The sequence below is a fragment of the Ixodes scapularis genome, unplaced genomic scaffold, assembly GCF_016920785.2.
Source record: "Ixodes scapularis isolate PalLabHiFi unplaced genomic scaffold, ASM1692078v2 PGA_scaffold13__105_contigs__length_92229423, whole genome shotgun sequence".
Taxonomy (NCBI): Eukaryota; Metazoa; Arthropoda; class Arachnida; order Ixodida; family Ixodidae; genus Ixodes; species Ixodes scapularis.
Window position 1 is genome coordinate 52,367,271 of NW_024609839.1, and position 21,398 is coordinate 52,388,668.

The 21,398-nt window shown below is 43.3% G+C and overlaps 1 protein-coding gene across 1 annotated transcript in view; it reads right to left on the reverse strand.

Annotated features, from left to right (window-relative positions):
* The window catches only part of LOC115327112, a 50,497-nt gene extending 32,516 nt beyond the window's left edge, over window positions 1–17,981 (reverse strand). Inside the window, exons 1-2 of the mRNA XM_042289634.1 lie at window positions 17,895–17,981; window positions 17,579–17,651 (exon numbers count right to left, since the gene is read on the reverse strand). Of these exons, the coding sequence (XP_042145568.1) occupies window positions 17,579–17,651; window positions 17,895–17,981 (160 nt within the window). The remainder of the gene's footprint in view (window positions 1–17,578; window positions 17,652–17,894) is intronic.
* Window positions 17,982–21,398: the final 3,417 nt, after the last annotated feature.

Sequence of the window (21,398 nt, forward strand, 5' to 3'; positions counted from 1 at the left end):
TTCAGTAAGTAAATGGATTAATCATGAAAACATTTTTTTTTGAAACCCAACCTGGGAAGCTATTCCGTCATTCAAGTACCTTGATGTGCTTTTAAATAAGACTTATCCTTGCCCCCCCCCCCCTTTCCCCCGGCCTTTCCCGGCGCACACACACAGATATTGAACAGATCTTTCGCCGCATCACAAACTCTGGGGTACATAAAGCGTTGCTTACCCTCCGCATCTTCGAAATATCGTCAATTAGCCAATCTATCGTTTGTCCCTCCAAGCCCGGAGTATTCTGCTGCTGTCCGGATTCGCCACCAAGCGTATCTTATCACAGAATTCGAAACCGTACAAAACCGTGCCACCCTTAGGGCGATCGTCTCCCTGCTGTGGAGAAAGATGGCGGAGTTCGTGTAAGACAACGACGGCTTCGGGCGGACCACTTTGCAGCAGCCGAAGGCGCTCTGGCCAAGACCCACTCAGACCGCCTTGACGAAAATGGTGGAACCTTAGGCCTGCACTGATGCAGACGACAGCGGTGCACTGCATGCGTGTATAGTATGCATATACATATATTGCCGCGCGCAGGGCTGAGAAAGCAACGCTCGGTCTCGGACCTCCAGAAAGTTCCCGTTTATTCATGTAGCGCACGCACGTAACTTCTATTATTTATATCCATGTATCTTCTGCTTTTGTTTTCTAGAAAGTGCGTGTTCATTCTCGCCCCGATCACGCGACGCTCGAGCCGCTTTCGCCGAATCTTCGAGATAGCGACGTACTCTAGATAAGAGGCCGCCCGCGACCTTGTCGAGTCAGTCTCGCCTCAGCGTTTGATCGTGCTGCTTCGCCGCCTTCGACGCCCGCGACGCTCTGTTGTTATCTTTCTCTTGTACCCTTTTATTTTTGGCACAAGTTCGCCACATTAAACGTTTATTTATTCCTGTTTATTTCTTGTTTATTAGTCACCACCCGTGACAATATGTATATGCATGCTATACACGCATGCATTGGCCAGTTCTTTATATAGAACAGGCCAATAAAAAACGTTCTAACAACAACTAGATCAAGATACGAGCGCACCGAAATGGTCACGGCTAGAAATTATCAATTGGGCCTAACTAAATTAGTTACGCCCCGTAAATATTCGCGCCTCTGCATCTTTCACAAGCTATTTTACAATCAGAAGCAAGCTTTTGATTTCTGTTATTAATCCTTTAGTAGAATAACAAACTCTTCACTCTGTGCAGTCAATCTCCGAGTTCACTAACGCAATTAATAACTTTTTTTCCTCTTGGAAACTTGAAATAGAATATTCTATCCAAGAGCATAATATAACTACAAAAAAAAAGCATCGGATGAGAACGGGACAAGAAAGGCGAACCAATAAAGCGCTAGCAATACACCAAATAGCCCACTTTTCCACGGTCCAACAAAACGGCCCATGTATACCTACAGATGTTTCGTTGTGACTTGCTTTTATGTGATGAGGGTCAAGACAATGTGCATATTTTAATTTATTAATTTCTTGCGTTGGAGTTTCTCGTTGTTACATGCACTGATGCTTAGTTGTTTTCTTTGTTGTTTCATATTTGTTTCATATATCTTAAAATTACTTTATCGACACATTATGGAATCTGCTCCAAGGAGGGTTATTCGAACATGAGCTGAACGGCTTTGTTCAGAGCCCTCTGGTGCACTGTCGTTTCTTTCTCTTTACGTTGTTATTTTCATTAACTGAACGCAATGAAAAAGTGGCGTCTGTTGTGCATTGACATTATTCACAATAACATTCCTAATTTAGTAAAATAAGCATCGCTGTTTTATGCTGAGTAGTTTTAAAAATAATTCTGGAACTGGGAAACTAACCAATATAAAAATTATTATTTCCATACGTTTTGTAACAAAAACAACACACGCGCTTTCTAGCAAATGAGACCTAGGAACCGAGGCATTTCTGGACTTTCCTTCGCTTATACCAAGAGAGTACTCGAAAATTTAAACACCTCCTCCGCCTCCCCCGCCTAACAAAACAACAGAGAAAATGAATGAAAAAAATGTTTTTACAGAAATTGTTGCTTCACCACAACCGATCCTTTCATATTTAATGGAAACACTATAAACAATACCGAAGTTCTTCAATTCACTAATTATTTTATTAGCCTGCGGCATAGAAAATAAACATATTTTTTAATGTAAATTTTAGACGCGTATATTTTTGTAAAACATGATTTCACTGGCCAAAGAAACAAGAGAAGTAAATACGTGCAATTTTTGTCAGGCCTTTGCCGGCAGCAGAGGACGCGACACTGCTGCCTGCCTCTGTTCAGCGCAAAGCTGGTGGCGCGATAGGAGCTACACGCTCGTCTGCGCGTGAGCGCAGACTTGGGAGCGTGATCACGTGACAGAAGATCAAAGTATGACTGGTCCAATGAGCCCGTAGCTTCCAACGCACACTCAGCGGTGGACGGAGCATATTGCATGTGCTTTCACCTTGACTACGCGCGCGGCAGAGGCACTTGAAAGGTTTTGTCTTTTTAGTGTTTCTTTTTTTTTTTTTGAAGTTGTGTCTGGTCGAGTTTTTTTGTTTCATATGGCATTCCGCAAACATCTAGCGAACCCGCCTCCCTGGCAATGCGATATTAGTCAGATTTTTTTTACCGCGTAGATGAGCACGCACTAACAAAACGACCCTGATGGTTTCTTATCTGGCTTAGTTGAGATTGCAGGGAGGAGAGGAAACGCACAAAACAACATCCGTAGTAGGTTTGTTTTAAGTTTATTTTTATTCTGCGCGTTTTGAACACACATGAGGATATAAGAAAGGGGAAACCAGTCGGGTTTCTGGAATATGCTAAACATCCGAGTAGGGCTTCGGGTTGCAATATATATTTCTCCCCCAGGTCCTCTGTAATTTTTCAGAAAGGTCTTTTTGCGCCCGAGTTTTTTTTTTTTTAAGTTTCTTTTTTTTACACTTTTGCAGTTCAAGTGTATATTAACGGCGGTTATTTTGAGGCTGCCGTTATACTTAAGATATTCTTTATTAACTCTTGCTTTCTTTCCCTTCGGGTTATGAGCTCATTTATTTGAACCTCAAACAAAACCGTAGGGGTTGAGTGTTCATCTTGATATCGCACGCTGGTTCTGACTTTATACCCGACTTTTCAGCAATTACAAATGATTACAAAGTACTATGCATACGCAAAACATTGACGTATATTGTGTTTTGTATCGCTGACCAATAACCTTACATTTCTTTAATCTTTAGACAGGATATGTACACGTTATTGATGAAGTGAAAGGCAATTTTATTCTCATAAGTGAGCTAATAATATTTTTATATATAATAATTTTATTTAAGGGGACGAAAACAGCCATTGGTGGTTAGATTGATGCAGTACTACAAAAACACTACTATTAAGACACAAAAATATATGTAATTTTACTCAAGACAAGCTAATACAAAAAAATAGTACAAAGCACAAAAACTGGAAGTTAGTAAAAAGCGAATTACTTAACAGGCGGAGGAACACGTAGCCAGGATTTTGTTTCGGGGGGGGGGGGGGGGGGGAGGCGCCCATGACAATATGCTGTATGAGGGGGAGGGGGAAGAGGAGGACAGCGAAATGGAAGATTTCGGGAAGGGGGGGGGGGGGGGGGGCGGGCCCCATGGGCTCCCTCCCTGGCTACGTGCCTGTGAGCAAGTGTCATTCTACATTGCAGATCGAGGTCCATCATCGTTAGGCACGGGCGCCGTCGTGGCCCTCGACATCCAAATGAGCGGAGCAACGCGGTCTTATTTTTATTCTGCGACCAGCGACACCGGTGAGGCTTCTACAAGCGGTGCAGAGCAACCATCATAGCCGTCATCATCACCTACACTGACAACTAAGCCGATGGCATTAAATTCAGCCACGACCTCGCAGCCGCAAGACTCGTCAGCTGCACTGGAAGAAGAGTGTACTGAGCGGTTTCTGCCACCTCCAAATGCAATACGCCTGACTCTATTCGATATCTTAGAGAAGTCTGTGTCTTCTCTTCCTCGTCTTCCATTATGTTTGACACACTTTGAGCATATTTTCAGTTCAGGACTAGGCCGAGTCAAGGGAGTCGTCTGTAAGGTTCCTCAGTCACTGCCCCGGTAAACATCGTGTAAGACGCAGCCCTCAAGCTGTTTGACAACCAGTTTCTGAGGAGGTTAAACGTCCTGAGGAAGCTCTGGTAATTGAACGCAACGATGCCTTCGATTTGGTGTCACCGATAGTAGTCGTCCAGAAGGACGGCAGTATCCGAATGTGCGTCAAGGCTTTCGTAAAGCAAAGCTGTTGTAATAGACAGCTATTCGCTTCCACACGCTGGAGAGTTGCTGAACACTGTACACGGAGCCCAGCGTTTTTCGAAATTGAATCTCGCTACCTCATGCCATCAAGTGTCATCACACCCAGACAGTCGGAATTTTCCAGCAACGATCCAAACAACCGGCCCTCCCTTTCTACAGCAACCACTCTAAATCGGTAAAGCTTGGAATTATTCGAACCCTGTTTGCCTCTTCTCGTTCAAAATCATGTCCCCACCTCTCACCAGCAAGCGTCCAACGTCAGCATGACCGCCTTCTCCAAGCCGGGTATCCAGCAGACCTCCTCCGTGCTACTCTTCAGCGTCTCATCACAGACCCCAACCGTCGTTCATCTAACAACAAGGAGCACAGCCACACAGGCCCGGCTTGCGTTCCATACGTGCCTAATACTGCCCACCGCCTGAACGGTCTCGCTACCCGGTTCGAAATGAAGGTGGTTTTCACATGTAGGATGAAGCTAAACCAAATGTGCCAAAGGGTAAATAACGAAAGTCGTTTACCAGAATGCACCATCAAGCACTCCAACAAATGCGCTAAATGCCAAAAAACGTCAATTTATTCAATTCCGCTCAGTTGTGGCCAAAATATCGGCCAGACGGGACGATGCCTGAACGTTTGCCTTACGGAACACTTTCTCGAAGTAAACAAGGCGTCGTCCGACTCCTACCATCCAATAGTTGTCCATGCCCGCACCTGCCAAGATTGCGCCCCTAGCTATGAAAACACTACCGTGCTAGGCTCACACAAGGACAAGTATGGGCGAGAAATAATTGAATCATTCAAAATCAAAACTGCCACAGACAATGTTTCCGAGCCCTCGATGTCGTTATCGACATCAGAGATGGAATTCCTAGCGCCAGAGTTGTCAAAGAAAATGTCTCCTCTAGTTTTCTTCTTCTTCTTCCATTTTGAGGAGGTTAAATTCACCTATTTTTATTTTTGTCTTTTCCTAGTATCTTCGTACAGTATTTTCGTCTTCACTTAATTTTCTCTGTGACCAAAGCGGTTCCTCATAGTGTGATGGGCATCATTTAAATGTCGGTGCGCGTTGAAAGAACTGTGTGTGTCATTCCGACGTATATTTTCAGTGTTTTTATTATTTCCTAGGGAAATGGAGTCACATGTTTGCGCGCTTGCTGAGCGCCTCGTGGAATATGTCCCCTTCGTTTTTCATTTTTTTGTAGAACTTTTTTTCTTTGTTTTCTCTGGAGTTCTTGTTACCCTAAACCCAGAACGTTGATCTCGCTGGGGGTCAGAGTCACCGAAGATTGGCTCACATACGAGCTGTCGTTCGTCGTGATGTTGATAGGCTTCAACCATCTCTCGAAATGTTTGGTCGTGGTGTTGATATAAAATAATGGTGCCTTCTAAGCGTTGTTCGCCACCCCAATCTCGGCAATGTATCGCTAGACATTTAATAACGGCATTCGTAAAACATGTGTTTTAACGCGATTGCGACCGCACTACGGCCCCTTCTTTCTGAAATACCGGAAATCGGAGTCCGGTGTGATGTCGCCTCCTGGCTTTCTATCCCCACTCGGAAAGTATGGCGGCGCTCGACGCATGCAGCAGAGGATGATTGGAGAGTCGGGGAATCGGAAGAAATTTTAGGTGCCCGACGACCTCTCAGACTTCGAAGAGCGAATCGTCAAACGATTAAAAGAACTGGGTTTTGTGCCTGTGTATCGTAGTTTCGGTTGTGACTCCGCCGGGGCAGCCTTTCACACAGCATCGGCGCGATGTGGCCCCTCACCTCGCTCACAAAAGTCCACTGCGTGTTCTGTTCCACTTCACACAGTTTCAAAGTATTTGAGATCGCTGAAAGGGCCCTAAAAGAACCTCAAACTCGAAAGTCAAGCGTCGTCTGCTCGCAGCGGTAGGCGGGAGCACCAAAGAAATCGGTTGTTCGCGGGACGCCGGCGAACACGACACTTCGGGTGGCGGCGGCAGCGGTGGTTCGGATATAATAATAATAACTTTATTTCCATCAAATGATGGGGGGCCCAACGGAAAAAAGCTGCAGTAGGCAGCTTGACTGGTCCTCGGGCCCCTTACATTCGTCAGCAGCAAGCAGGCGGAAAAAAAATGCAAAAAAAATACAAAAGAGGCAAAGTATATAGTGAAACCGTTGCACATCTCCGGTTGACATTTCTACAAACCAAGGTTCACCCAAGTACAAAACATAGAATGATCACGTACAAAAATATAAGCGCAGGTCTTGGAAGGTTAAACTATCAAAGTCAATATCATCAATGCTAAAACTATTTAGTAAATGTGGAAGTGTGAAATTGAACATTTGATAGCCATAATTTGTTCGTTGCGTGACCATCCTCCATTTCTCTGCGTTGCGGGTGGAATAATGTGGGCAAGTTTCCCTTAACGACGCAAGTCTTTCCAGAAAACACAATCCCCTTTTCTTTTCACTTTTAAAACTTGTAGCGAGTCTGTACTGATATAATTTAAAAATGTTAATTATTTTACAAGTCTTAAATAAATCGGCAGAATGAAAGTCATATGGCACATTACATATTCCTCTCAATATTTTTTTCTGGAGCAAAAACAGTTTTTCTTTATTAGTCATTGTGGATGTGCCCCAAACTAGAAGACAATACGTTAAATGGGAATAAAATAGTGATTTATAGAGCAACAATTTAACGTTCGTTGGTAAAACAGATCGGTAGCGATTTACGATTCCAACTACCCGAGCAAGCTTTGGAACAATATAGTTTATATGATTATCCCAGCTCATTGTCTCACTAAAAAACACTCCGAGTGTTTTGAAACAACTAACGATTTCGATGGGAGACGAGTCAAAGCGGAGAACCTTCGATATAACCAGAGACTTATTTTTTGGTCGAAATATGACGGCTTTAGTCTTATTAATATTAATTTTCAGTGAGTTGCTATCCCCCCAGCCTTTTATATTTAATAGAGTAAAGTTCGCCATATCAATTAATTCGTCACAGGTTTCGCCAGAAAAAAAATGGTTGTGTCATCAGCATAAATTAGAAATTTCGCCTTAGTATTTACGTTGATTATATCATTAATGTATAAATTAAAAAGAAATGGTCCCAATATGCTTCCTTGTGGAACGCCTGACGTAATAGATCTTAAAGTGGAAGAATGACCGTTTATGTTAACATATTGCTGACGATCTCACAAGTACGATTTTAAAAGCTGTAGGGCATGTCCACGAATGCCATAAATTTCAAGCTTTTTGAATAATACTTCGTGACTAAGACAGTCAAAGGCTTTTGTGAAATCTAGGAACACTCCTAAAACTAATTTTTTACTTTCAACATTTTCTAAAATAAATTCTTTTTGATTAAGTAAAGCTGTCTCTGTTGAACAGTTTTTTCTGAAACCAAAATGCGAGGAAGTTATGAGGTCACATTTATTCGAGAAATCTACTAAACGGTGATAGAGTAGCTTTTCCAAAACCTTCGAAAATACGGGCAATATAGAAATAGGTCTATAGTTGCCTAAGTCATTTTTATCACCTCTTTTATGCAGTACAGACACCTTCGCTACTTGCATTCTTCTGGGAAACACACAAGACTCCAGAGAAAGATTAAAAATATAAGTTAACACGGGAGCAATTAGGTCGGCAACATACTTAATTGGGCGAATTTGCATTCCATCAGCGTCGCAGCTACCGCTATTTTTTAAGTGCATAATCACATTAGTTATTTCTGAACTAACAATTGGCTCTAAAAATATAGATCTACAGTTTCTTTGACAAATATATTTACACGAGTCATTAGTGTCGGCAATACTAGATATATTTACAAAATATTCATTAAACACATTTGCCAAATCTTGGCCAGTTAAACTTACACCTTTGCACTGCAATGTTTCAATAAAGTTTGGTACAGGAAACCCCTTAACCATCGAACCAAGATGCTTCCATATTACGTCAGTGCGACCATTTACCGACGAGAAAAGGGAAGAATAATAACATTTTTTGGCATTCCTTAGCTCCTTAAAAAAAAAAAAAATGTTATTATTCTTCCCTTTTCTCGTCGGCAAATGGTGCTGGATTGCGTCTTCGACTGGTGTGTTTAGCGTCCTATCCCGCCCATACATCAAAAGTGGTCCCCAAGTGGCAACAAATGACGTCACAGGAACCGGAGTGTCATGCTGTTGCCTGTCGCGATCCAGGCGGTTGGGCGTAGAAATGCTGGCGAAAAGCACGAGCGAAGGCGAGTGTCGCTGTCGTCACGGCGTCCCAGGCGTCCCAGCTTCCGGCTGCTGCATCTTCCGTGCACTGTCACGATGAAGAGCGAACTACAGCAGAACAGGCGTCTGCCATATACACCACGACTGTTAAGACGCCGCCAGGATCACGACCGGCGACAACATGGCAATTGTATGACGTCATCAGGCGGAAAACGAGGGACCACTTTTTTGAGCGCAGTAAACACACCAGTCAGAGACGCGTTCCAGGCACCATAGTTCGGAGGCATCAGAGAAATTCGACACGCAGGACGGCTCAATATTTGACGTCACTGCACTGGCGCGGATCGCGCGGGACCTTCAAATTCTGAATTTGGAAATTGTTTTTTACTTCACAAATACTGAATTTTCAAGTTTCGAATTTCGAGGGTAATGTCCAGGCATCGTTTTCAAAAGTTTCGGATAAAAAATAAGCGGTTTTGACGTGTCAGTTTAAGCTTGTTTAATCTTTTGCTTTTGATTTAACCAGTTAGCCACTTAAAACAAACTTGAAACTCTATCCACGCTTTAATAAAAGCAAAGATCCCGACGTTTCGGGGCCAACTCGGCCCCTTGACCAAGGGCCACCGTGTTTGTCCCGCGGAACGGCCTTCCCACGGACCCTAACACCCCCGGGTGCTTTCCTGATTATCCCTCTTAACCGTGAAACGTATAGCTGCTGAGAAGGGCCCCTGTCGACCGGTTTACGTTGCCACACGTGCTCTGAATATGCCACTACTCTAACAGAAGGCGCTTCCGCCAGTTTCTCTCCATTTCAAGGATGGCGCTGTTGTCGAGGTCGCTTCAGGTCGATGGAGTGGTCTGTCTTCTCGACGTGTTCCGCCAGCGCTGGCTGATGTTCAACAAACTAGCCCCCCAATTGATCTTGATGGGTTATGCTCCCGTTGGCCGGCGCGCGTCATCAAGGAACGAGGCTCCCATTGGCTCCCGTGCGGCGTAATTCCAAATAAGGCCGCCAGAGAAGCCCTCTCCATGACGGAGCACTGCACGCACGCAGCGGCGCGGCCGCCGGTAACAGGAGGGAGCGGTGGCGGCAGAGCCAACAGAGCCCGTCCGGGCAGACTCCAGAGAGGCCGCACGGCCAAGCTCAGCGCGGCCACTTCAGGAAAGCGCGCGCTCGGCCGTCCGCCGGCGAAACCTGGCCGTCCTCGCCACTACACCGCAGACGAACTAAAGGAGCAGAAGAACAACTTTCATGCTTTCGCATTCAGAACTCATAAAAAGTGCCTAAGTGTCCTTGTACTTTTTTTATTTGTAGTTTGTAGGTAAACAATGCAGTGTAAGGACCCAGAGCAGCACACGCATTTTCCAGGGGAAAACCAACATGCGAAAAATAAGTTATTGTGAAGTGACTTGTGTATAAGTAAAAAAAAAACATCTACCAGACATTCGGGGAGAAGTGGTCAACATGGTTGTTCCGTCGCAGGTCGTAGGTAAAGCACGGATCTATATACTGAAACTGATTGATTTCAAAAGAGAATTTTTTTAAATAAGTAACTAAACGCCTGTACCGATACCTTCCTTGTAAAAGTGACGTGTATAATTTTTAAAGCATGAATTGGTTCTCTAACAGAGCGCTCAATGCCATGATTTTGATTGTCTGTCCGTTCGTCCGTCTGTGAATTTTCCGCTAAATTTAGCGGGGAAATTAACGTCATATAACCTAACGTCACATCAACGATACACCAAGTGGAGCAATTGACTTCACGAGATCTATAAGTCAAATCCCGCAAAATTTGGAGGGAAAATGACCGTCCTTTGACCTAATCAAAACAATTAACATTTCCCGCTAAATATAGCGGGAAATTAACGTCACGTGACTTTACACCAATCCAGTTTGTCCGCTACATTTAGCGGCGAGAATCAACATAACGTGGCCTGATGTCACGTGACCTATACAACAATTTAGTTTCCCCGCCACATTTAGCGGGGAAATATACGTCACGTGACACGCCAATTTCCTCGTCCCATCCCTCTCCTCCCTTCCCCCTTCGTTCCTCTCCCCCTCCTTCTCCCCACCCTTCCACCCTCCAATTCCCTCCCTTCCTTCTCCCACGATTTCTCCATCTCTCCTCCATTCTCCTACGGTGTCCCCTCCTCCTCCCCCTCCTTGGTCATGTGACCCACCAATTCAGTTTCCCATTCCTCTCTCCCCCGTTCCCACTCCCTCCCTCTCCAAATCCCTCCTCTCACCGTCCTTCAGTGTCCTCTACCCTCCCCAATTGCCTCCTTCCCCCATCCCTGTTCACGTGACACAACAATTAAAAAAAATGAACCCATGAAAAACAATTTTTCTACCTGGTTAGGCCCAACATGTATAAGAAAATGCTCGTCAAGAAAGAATTGTTTGCCCAATATTTAGGTTACAATACGAAATTTTTCGATTTGCAGGATGAAACCGAAATTGTACTCCAGTGGGATGATGATGATAGCGTTTGTACTCAGTCCGTAGCAACTCAAGAAAGTAGAGTGAGGGAAAGGAAGGCCGGAGAGGAGGAAGCAGGCGGAAGGCTGCAGAGAGGAGGAGGTTTCCCCCACTCCTCTCCCGCGTTCCGTCTGCTTCTTCCTCCCAAGCCTTTCTTTCTGTCGCCCTACCTTCTTGAGCTGTAACTTACTATAATGTACACTAGAGCCACTAAATAAGCTACGCTTCATAGCAACCACACTTCAGCCATCTTGGTGCTTAAAATCATGGTTGCCAGGTGTCTGAAGCTGTATTTGAAATTGCAGGAAACGCTTTTGCGTCCTTCAGAAATGTTAAAACACTCCGCGACAGAGCAAAACAATATCACCTGAGCTTCCTCACACCACATATAAAGCTGAGTGAGTCGCATCTTTGAATTGTGACGATTGACAGTTACGTCTGCTGTGCACTAGGCACAAAGATGGCGGCGCCCACTAGCAGATCGGAAAACAGAGTGCCGATACTCTAGGCGTTGCTCAATCAGGTGTCTCTAGTATGCGCCCTGAGGTCCGACGAACTCAGAGCGCCCACTAGTTGACTACAAACGCTGTCATCGTCATTATCCTGCTAGGGTACAATTTCGGTTTGGCCCGCAAATCGGAAAATACGTTTTGTAACGTAAATATTGAGCAATTGTTTTTTTGCGACGAACATCTACTTTTGAAACATGCTTGTCCTAATTAGATAGAACAAGTTGTTTTCTCCTAGATGCGTGATAAATATTTTTGTTTTCATAATTTATTGCTGGCGCCAGAAAGAAAGTGCGTAGAAATGGAGGCGATTGCTTTCGAAGTTGCTCTAATAGTCCCCATAAACCAGTTTTTTTTTATGCTTTGTGAACCATTCTACAGTGCGAAACCTTCTTGCACACGCTCGTTTCGCCCGAAAATGATTTGAGCGAATTTTTGAGTTTTGTAATGAAACGTAAGAAAATAAAAAAAAGACGCTTGGGAAGTGCTGTGAGGTTCTTCGCCTGCACAAGCAGCATGTTTTGATACGAGGCTGTAAATAGGCCGCTTCTGGCATCCCCAAGGACAGAAAGCTATACTATTACAAGCTAAAATCGCCACGTCAACGGTGACGGTTAGATGAATATCATGTCTCCAAAATGAGGAACACGCATTGGAAGTAAACCTAAGTAGAAACTCAATATTACAATATTGCTCACACACACACAAAAAAAATGGTGCTGTCGAGCGATTCTCGGAGAGAAAAAAAAAATAAACAAATCATCTGGAAAAAAAAGAAGAGATGTTATTAAATATTATGATCAAGCTTTTGCAGGGAATGTCTGTGCAAACCCACCGTTTATTTGTCTTCCAGTATGTAGCCGGATATGCATTAAAATATACGCGGGCAGAATTACCATATTTTTCAGCCGCTTTGTTTGAGTATCGCGGAACCTAATCGCATTTACGCGAGCGAACGGAATCTTTTGATTGGATTCCAGAACGTTCAGTCCTCGTCTGTTTCATGCACGCAGAGAAATCAATTTTTTCTCGAGCTAGGCTAAACTGAAACTATATGAAACTCACCAAAGCTTCGGTCGAAATCCAACATTTCATTCCTGATTAATGCAATACGTAATTTATTTATTCATTTATTTTTGAGTTGACAATGTCCACCAACAGCTAAACGCCTTACCGGTGGTACACCGGTAAGGTAATGATAGCAGTATTCAAACAAAAAACAAATATCGAAAACTCTCAGGAACGAGAAACCGAGAGCCGAATAACGCGTAATAAGATTTCGTACATCAGTCGAGCAAAAAGGAGTGCTTATTTTTCGAGTATATAACGCAGATAAATAACTTGAATGTGCGTTTCAAATTGTCGATATACGAATATTCTACAAGAATAAATACGACCCTCAGGCTCATGGGTTTCTGTACCAAAAGATGTTTGCCTCACGCATATCCGAACGCACATAGGTTATCTCTTGGGTCTTGAGTTAGATTGTTGAGATCTGCCATGACGTCAGATTTGACGTTTTGACACATCTGCATCTTAAACGGTATCACATACCTTCATTTGCGATTTATGCGACTAAATTAAATAGAATTAGTAGCAAATGTTATAAATTCTGTAATGCATATACTGTAGCATGCTTATGATGGTTCCGTCATCTGCCAGTTGCAATTTAAAACTATTTGGCACTGCTCAGCTTCATACAGTTAATAATACATTGATTGTTGCTTATATTGCCGTCAACAAGTCTTACCTTAATGAACTGCCCTTGTGCGATCGTCAGCAATCAACATGCTATCACAATCTACTTGGTAAATATGGCTTTCTTGCTGTGCAAAAATTGGCATATATCGTGGTGTGAATAAACCTCATATTACTATTTTCACTTCACTATGATTTAAGCATTTCCAAAGAGTATCGACATGCTATTTGCCGAATTGTAAGGCGAGAAAACGTTTTCATACATAATAAAACTTACAGCATAAAACTGCACTAACGTTTCACGTGCTCCTGGTTTTATATCACAACCTTCATTATGTTAGAAATGTGATTGTGGCTAACATATCAAACAAAAAATTACGCATTGCTACTCCCTTACTACACGGGGCAGAATGATTGTTTACCCTTAACGTTCATACTTCGCAAAGCATGCATAAATATCAAATAAAATATGTATATTTAGTAGAGGTAAAAATGGACACCAATAGTTTTATTGTGATTTTGTTTAGTTCATGTGACTTCAAGATGTTTGAAACGTGCCTGATAAAAGGAGAATACTGCTTTTACTGTGATTTGATTTTGTGACACGATATATGACATGCGATATAAAAACCTCTGAATCTGCGATATAAACACGTCGTACCTCAGATGTACTGGGTATCTTGCTCCAGGTGAGAAAAAGAAATTAATGATCAATATCAATAAGCATTAAAAGCATTTAGATGGGCAAAACATGTTGAATTATATTACAAAATTACATGACACCCAATGTCATGATATGATCATTTTAAGTACGTCTGTTCAAGATAATGTCTAACTTATCCTCACATATGCATAATACGCACGTAATTGATGATCAAACTTGTCTAGGTACTGCAGTTGTCTTTAAATGACATTTCTTAGTAACCTACATTAATCAATCAGATGATCCTTCTACCAAAACAAATAGGACACCAACGAGACGCCACACACACACACACACACAAACAGGATATGTTTACAGTACCGACATAACGCAAAGCCTTGGTTTGAGTGAGGTTACTAACCAAAATACCGAAAATATTACGCAATCCATTCTTTTTTTGGTAGCTCGGCGGTTTTTGTTCTAATATTCATCAAGCTTTAAAAATGCAATTTTACAATAACAGCCGCTCTTATCAAGCTACGCTTATTCCTTTTATAATTACCAAGTTCAGGAACAATTTTGCCTGGAAATTACAAACGTTAGTAAGCTGCTGAAGCATATATTTAATGAAATGATCCAACCCAAATGGTGGTAAAAGCGCACAACTATATACTAACAGGTCCTGATATATGAGTCATACCAATATGTAATTCAATTATTATATTAATTACTGCTAAGTACTTCCTCGTTGTCCACTTGCTGATTAATGTTTTAAATCACGCAGCGGATTGTTCTTGATGACTATGGATACATAAATCAGGGATGGAACTGGGCAAAGCAGCTTTGGGTCAATCTTGGGAGCAGAAAAAACTACAGTTTGGAGCAGGCTGGGAGCAGCAAAAACGAGGTCTTGGTGCAAGTTAGGAGCAGCATACGAGCTTTAAGAACGTTAAAATGGTGGCTAAATGTCACCTGGTTTTCAAAACTTAAGGAAATATGGCACGCATGCAGATAACTCCATGGGTGAACTAACGGTAGTTTCAATTAACATTTTATTTGAAACCTTTTTCACGAAATTACATGGAAATTGCACAGAACATATAAAGCAAAACTGCATGAACAGTGTGAAAGGTGATGGAACCGACTTTCAAAGAGGTAAATATAAACAAACAGGTATAAATAGCTTTCAGTTCGTGTACCTTGCTCCGTCATAATACGCCTCACTGCTTGCTCGCCTTTGTTATGTTTCCAAGTTTTCTGCGCGGGGCCACGGGGGGCGGGCCAACGCGGACAGCGGGCTTGCAATATACGCCTTTCCACAAAAGCGTATTCGGGCGCGTTCATTGCAGTTTGTGTGTTATGCAGGCGCAGTTTCTGTCAGGCCGCAATTGCGAGCGAGCGCTGGCTGGACTGTGATTTTTGTAAACAGCGGAAACGTCTGTAGTCACGCAAGTACAGCCAAAAGGGAGACGTGCCAACTTAAATACATTTGAGTTTATCGCAATATGGCGCCGCTGTTCGCTCCACTATTTAGATAAAGGAGCTCCAGGACTCAAAAAAAAAAAACGCACAACAACGGCAGTTATTCGCGACTCCAGCGACCTATAGGGGCTGCCACCACCAAACAAACATGGCGGCTGGGTCCAGGTCGCGTCGGCTCGGCCGGGCCGCCTGAATGGGTGGCGCATTCAATTTAACAGATTTTCTTTTGTTTAATGCCCAATTTTATGGGTATTTGAACTGAGGCGGTTAAGTGTAGCCGGTGCGCATAAACTTGCAGAGCATAGTTTTGTTTTGCCGGTGTTTTTTTGTTATTTTCATGTCAAACTTTCGTTTCGGAGACTTTGTTCAAAACCGAAACAATGGGTTCCGGAGAAACGGTAATAGACTCTAATTAGTTTTGATCATCTAAGGAAAGCGGCGATAGCTACAAAATTGTTCCACCAAGAGTAATTTTAGCTAACTCGCATGCCTCGATCATGCGACTTATCTGTCCGCGAAATTACGAAAATTAAGCAAGCGCTTCTTGAGCCAAGGAGCATGTCAACCCGCTGGCGCTTCACTAAGCAGCTGATACTCGTATTTAAATTCAGGTTTTAGGAGCAATCGAGTAGTCATTTTGACGAATATGCGGCTTATGTATCATTTTACGTACTATGTCCCACTAAAGCGATATTAGTATATTCTTCGGGTTGAAATATTAACTTAGTTGACTAACTATTAGGTGAACTGCTGAATAAAAGTATATTTGGCAGACAGAGAGATACTACTTAAACTTAGCCAAATGGTTCTAGCCGGCAGAACGGAGACAAATGCGGACAAACTGAGGAGAGTCTTCATCGGAGATTCAGTCAGACCTCTCTGCGTTGAACTTGACTTCGAATCCTGAACGGATAAAATGAGTATTTTTTGTGGCCGATCAACCTGAGCAATGTAGACGTATATTGCTGCTGGCTTCGATAGGGGTTATAATATAAACATTGAAAGCGCGGTAGATCCTAATGCCGTGGCAGCTTCTAACTTTGCAAGACGCGTTCCCCACCCTTTTAAAGCAGATAATTTCCCTCATTAATCATATGCAGCGAGCAGGTTTTCTGAATCAAGTAATTCCGAAATCAGCCCAACTTCAGTGTGGTCTTTTTTGGCAAAAAGCAGCCAAGATGAATAGCCGGCGTTAGTGACTAAAACTTGAAGCTAATCGAGCAAACCAAACTCAAGAAAAGCAGCTATCGAACCTTCCCATTCACCTGACTGCAACGTTGGTGTTCCCTCTAGTGAAACACTTCGTCTGTCGACCTCAGTCCACTGCTCTACATACTTATAAAGAAACCACTTATCAGTCACCAAGTAGTCGTCACTTTGAATGTGATTATAGACAGACAAGAAATCAAAACGTTTTTCCGTGATTCCTCCCCATCCAAAAAAATTGAAAGCACGCGACCGTGTGTTGTGGAGTAAACGGGCTTTGAAGCACGTGATGGAAAGAAACAATCTTCCGAGGCTTCACCACACTATTGAGCACTCAGGCAAACTTAAGAAATGTTCGGACCTTCGTCAAATTACATTGCTCGCCCCCGCGCCGACAGCACGTGTCCGAGAAAGCCACTAGAGACGCGGCGGAGCGCGGAGCGACCTGGACCGACTGGTTCCCGGTTTTCCCGCTTGGCGGCGTCCGTTTTGCTGGAGTCGCGAATACTTCGTTTCAGCTTTTGTCCAGACGCAGCCGATGCTACAAGGGCCAGCATGTGGCGTTCTTGGCAGGGACGTTGAAATTCCGGAGATCGCGCTTGTAGCACCACTTAGACGAAGCAGAGCGACATCAAATGGCTTCAAAGAGGTCTGGTGGCAAAAGCATCGCAATGAGGGACGCTGTAAGAGCTATTTTTAGCTAAAACGAAGTATAACCATGGCAGCGACCTTCGGATACAGAAATTCTGATTCGGATACAGCGGCGTTTCCTTTGGGCCGGAAGTTACGATGTCAATGTTGCCAACAGAAACTGCGAAACGGCTAATTTGGACGAGGCACGTTTATAATTTCAGTTTGGGCGCATTTTGGTCAGTGTGGCGCAAGAAAAGTCATTTAGCAGAATGGCTTAATTGGCGCAGCAGTTCCCTCCCTGAATTAAATAAGAATTAAACTATTAATCCTATCTCCCGTACTAGGAAAACGGAAGAACTGAACTTTGATAGGACGTATACAGATTGATAAAAAACAGGGCTACTCACATTCGCCTCCAACCGTAGCGTAAAACGCGTTTATCTGCAACACTCCCGCGCAGAGGTGCACCGAGTAGAAAAACTGCAAAGAAACAAGACATCTTTTAGTGCTATATGTACACTGTTAAAAAGGAAAATCTATAGAGAAAAGACGAACAGAACATGTCCCGTCTTTCAGCATTGCACACAACGTACTGCTTTCGTTCACTAACAGGAGCTGTACCGTAGAAACGCAAACGAGCTATTCAGGTATGAGCGTCAACATCCCCCATGACTAAAGAAGACTTTACAGAATAACCTCTATGTGCTTGTTACAACTTCTTACAACGCGCGTGTGCTCGCTCTGCAGATTAACAGCTGCGATTGGGTTCCGAATAATCACCCCATTTTGACAGTTTATGTCCTCGGTCATCTCGGAGACTCCCGAACCTCTCTTCTGCCTATTAAGGAGCTTCAATCCAAGAGATAACCCGGTGACGTTTCATGGAAAGACCGTTTAGTCGACATACGATGTTTGCAACCCCCACATTGCGCAAACAGGCCGCCATTTTTGCCGGCAATTCAAAGGAGCAGTGAACGCCTGAAACCGCGACGCGGAGCAAGCGTACTGCGAAGGCATCGTTTCGGAATAGGGAAAGTAATCATGAAACGTGCATAGGGTGTGCGTGTGTGTGTGTGTGTGTGGGGGGGGGGGGGGTGAAGCTTAGAGGTAAACACGCCTCAATGATTCACGCGCAAGAATTTAGCGGGACCCTGGGTTTGACTACGCGTATCGGGCAAGCAAATCTGGGAAAGGCATCTTCATTATAGGCCTCTCTCGCTCCCCCAATAAAACGGGTGAAGTGACGTTCATAAAATTGCGCCAATCAGAGTGCCGAATTCGGCCTGCTCACTTAGTTCACAAGCTTTTCCGAATACGCTACTCACCTGACTTTCCGTCTCATATTCAGCAATGTTGGGAACAAACATCCCTTCAATGCAACAGGAGCGACTGCGGGTCGTTTTAGTTGTTCGAACATACATTATGCCTAGTGTGACCCTCAGAGAATTGTTTAGGTCCTTCATCAAGACAAGATCGCAAACAAAAATGTTCTGCTAGTCATTTAACATTTAAACCCTCTGTTCAAAATGCTAGTGCCGTGGTCCCTAGTTGATGGCTTTAAATTTCTATTGAGGTGTCAGAAATCTCACGGAGACTCCATGCTGGTTTTCCCCTTGTAACTAAATATTTAGGTGGCAGGCTATAAACAGCCTGGTGGTCTAAATTATTTTAACTTCTCTCGCGGGTGTAGAAATATGCATTTTATTGTTTTGGAGAGGACGTGGAAACGTATTTTATTTATTGACCCTCTTTTGGTTATCACAGCGAATGTGATTGTGGCGCACGAAAGGCTCTGGTTCCTTGACATTCCGGATACTTTAACGGAAAAAAAAAGTTGTCTTAACTCTTAGACTACGCTGAACATATGCTTCAGTTTTATTCAAGAGCCATAGAGATAATGATCCTATAAAACAACACCGGAATATTGATTATCTACAAAATACTTTAACTTCGAAAAGTTAGATATCGTAAAAACTTCCGAATTGAATATAATTGAGGTTATGCATTTATGTCAATATCATCTCCGTACATGCAAAAAAGTTCCAAAAGCCGGGATTCATGATTAAAAACAAATACCTCCGACTTGCATAACAATACCAACAATTTATCAGGCGTTTCGTCTCCTATGCGGGAGACATCACCAGTGCGGCCTGGGAACACCCGACTAGCTACCAGAAATCCAACGCTTCTTCCTCCTTCTCTTCATCCGTAGCGCTGGTTCTGCCGACTTCTTCGTCCATGGCATACGGGAGACATTATCATCGTCTGCACTCGCGTCAACTTCTTTTACGTCCATCCTGGATGGGAAGTGAAATGAAAAGTTATTTCAGGATGTCGGTGTACACGTCGGGGATGGGGCCGCGGTTAGAATTGCAGGCAAATAGGTCACTGCGAATACACCATGATTCCAGAAATCTTCTGGGGCCCCACCTTTGTTCGCGTGCCAGGGTCACAGCATTCGCAAAGGTCAAAAGTGTGACCAGTCGTCCAACCATGGTCCACCAGTTCAGTATTTGATCTTGTGGCATGTGTTGCCTTCTCCGCGTATCTTTTGTGCTCTTTAAGGCGGGTACTCCGTTTGCGGCCAGTTTCTCCGATGTAACACTTGTCACAGTCCTGACAGTTCATTTTGTACACAATACCACTTTGAGATTCAGGAGGGGTTGGTTCTTTTGGCTTCGAAATGAGGTCACGTAATTTTATATGGGGTTTGAAAGTTGTTCGTATACCTAGTGGAAGGAGGGACCGGCGAATAGATTCTGAGACGCCTTTTACATAAGGGATAGTCACCACGCCTGCTTTGTAATTATTATTATCGGATCCCTTTTGAGGCGCGGGTATTCACAAGGTTTTATTTAAAACACACGTAAACAGATGCAGCAGGGAAGAACAAAAGCGACTAATAATTACAAAGCAGGCGTGGTGACTATCCCTTATGTAAAAGGCGTCTCAGAATCCATTCGCCGGTCCCTCCTTCCACTAGGTATACGAACAACTTTCAAACCCCATATAAAATTACGTGACCTCATTTCGAAGCCAAAAGAACCAACCCCTCCTGAATCTCAAAGCGGTATTGTATACAGAAGATTTCTGGAATCATGGTGCATTCGCAGTGACCTATTTGCCTGCAATTCTAACCGCGGCCCCATCCCCGACGTGTACACCAACATCCTGAAATAACGTTTCATTTCACTTCCCATCCAGGACGGACGTAAAAGAAGTTGAAGCGAGTGCAGACGATGATAATGTCTCCCGTATGCCATGGACGAAGAAGTCGGCAGAACTAGCGCTACGGATGAAGAGAAGGAAGAAGAAGCGTTGGATTTCTGGTAGCTAGTCGGGTGTTCCCAGGCCGCACTGATGATGTCTCCCGCATAGGAGACGAAACGTCTGATGAATTGTTGGTATTGTTATGCAAGTCGGAGGTATTTGTTTTTAATCACCTCCGTACTTACGTCAGTCATCGCCTGTCTTGACAGAATTGAAAAACACTAAACTCAAATACTGAGTATAGCGACGCAAATACCCTCTGGCAGCGTAAGTGCCCAGAAAACAAAAAATAAGGGTTGTATATTGTGATGAAAATGATTTTATAGTATTAAACAATCTAATAGACCCTGTCCTAACTGCACTGGAAATGATTGTTATAAAAATGTACCAAAACTATTACGGAATACATAACTGAAGATAAGAATTAATGAACTCATACAAGGGTAGAATCACCAATCAGTGTCAATCTAAGTTAAAGTATGTTAGTAGAGGATTATAGATGGTATGTGTATTGACAGGAGAAAAAAAGGAAAAAGAAAAGTCTAAATTAAATTCGCACCTAAAATGCAAATAAGCACAGGGTACGTAGGCTCTAAAAGAAATTCTAGATAGAGATGGCCCGAATATGCAAAGTAGGTAAAAAGAGAATAAGCATTAATTCATAGAGTGTGACTCGAACTACCAAGTGAAGTTTGATAGTGCTAGTTTACTACACTGCGATTCAACTTGCGGATTTCGTGTGAAACGTTTTTGAGCCTTGCGGGACACCAGTTACCGCAGTACTACAATCAAAACAATGCAAAACGTGGTGACATATGAATTTACGACAACACCAGAATGTGTACGACGGTCTATAGTGCACGATATTGTTGTTGATGCGCTCGCACAGATCCCATTGACTGTTTGGAGGCCGGGGGTTTGCTTTGTATTGCCGATGTGTTTGCTAACTCGGAAGGT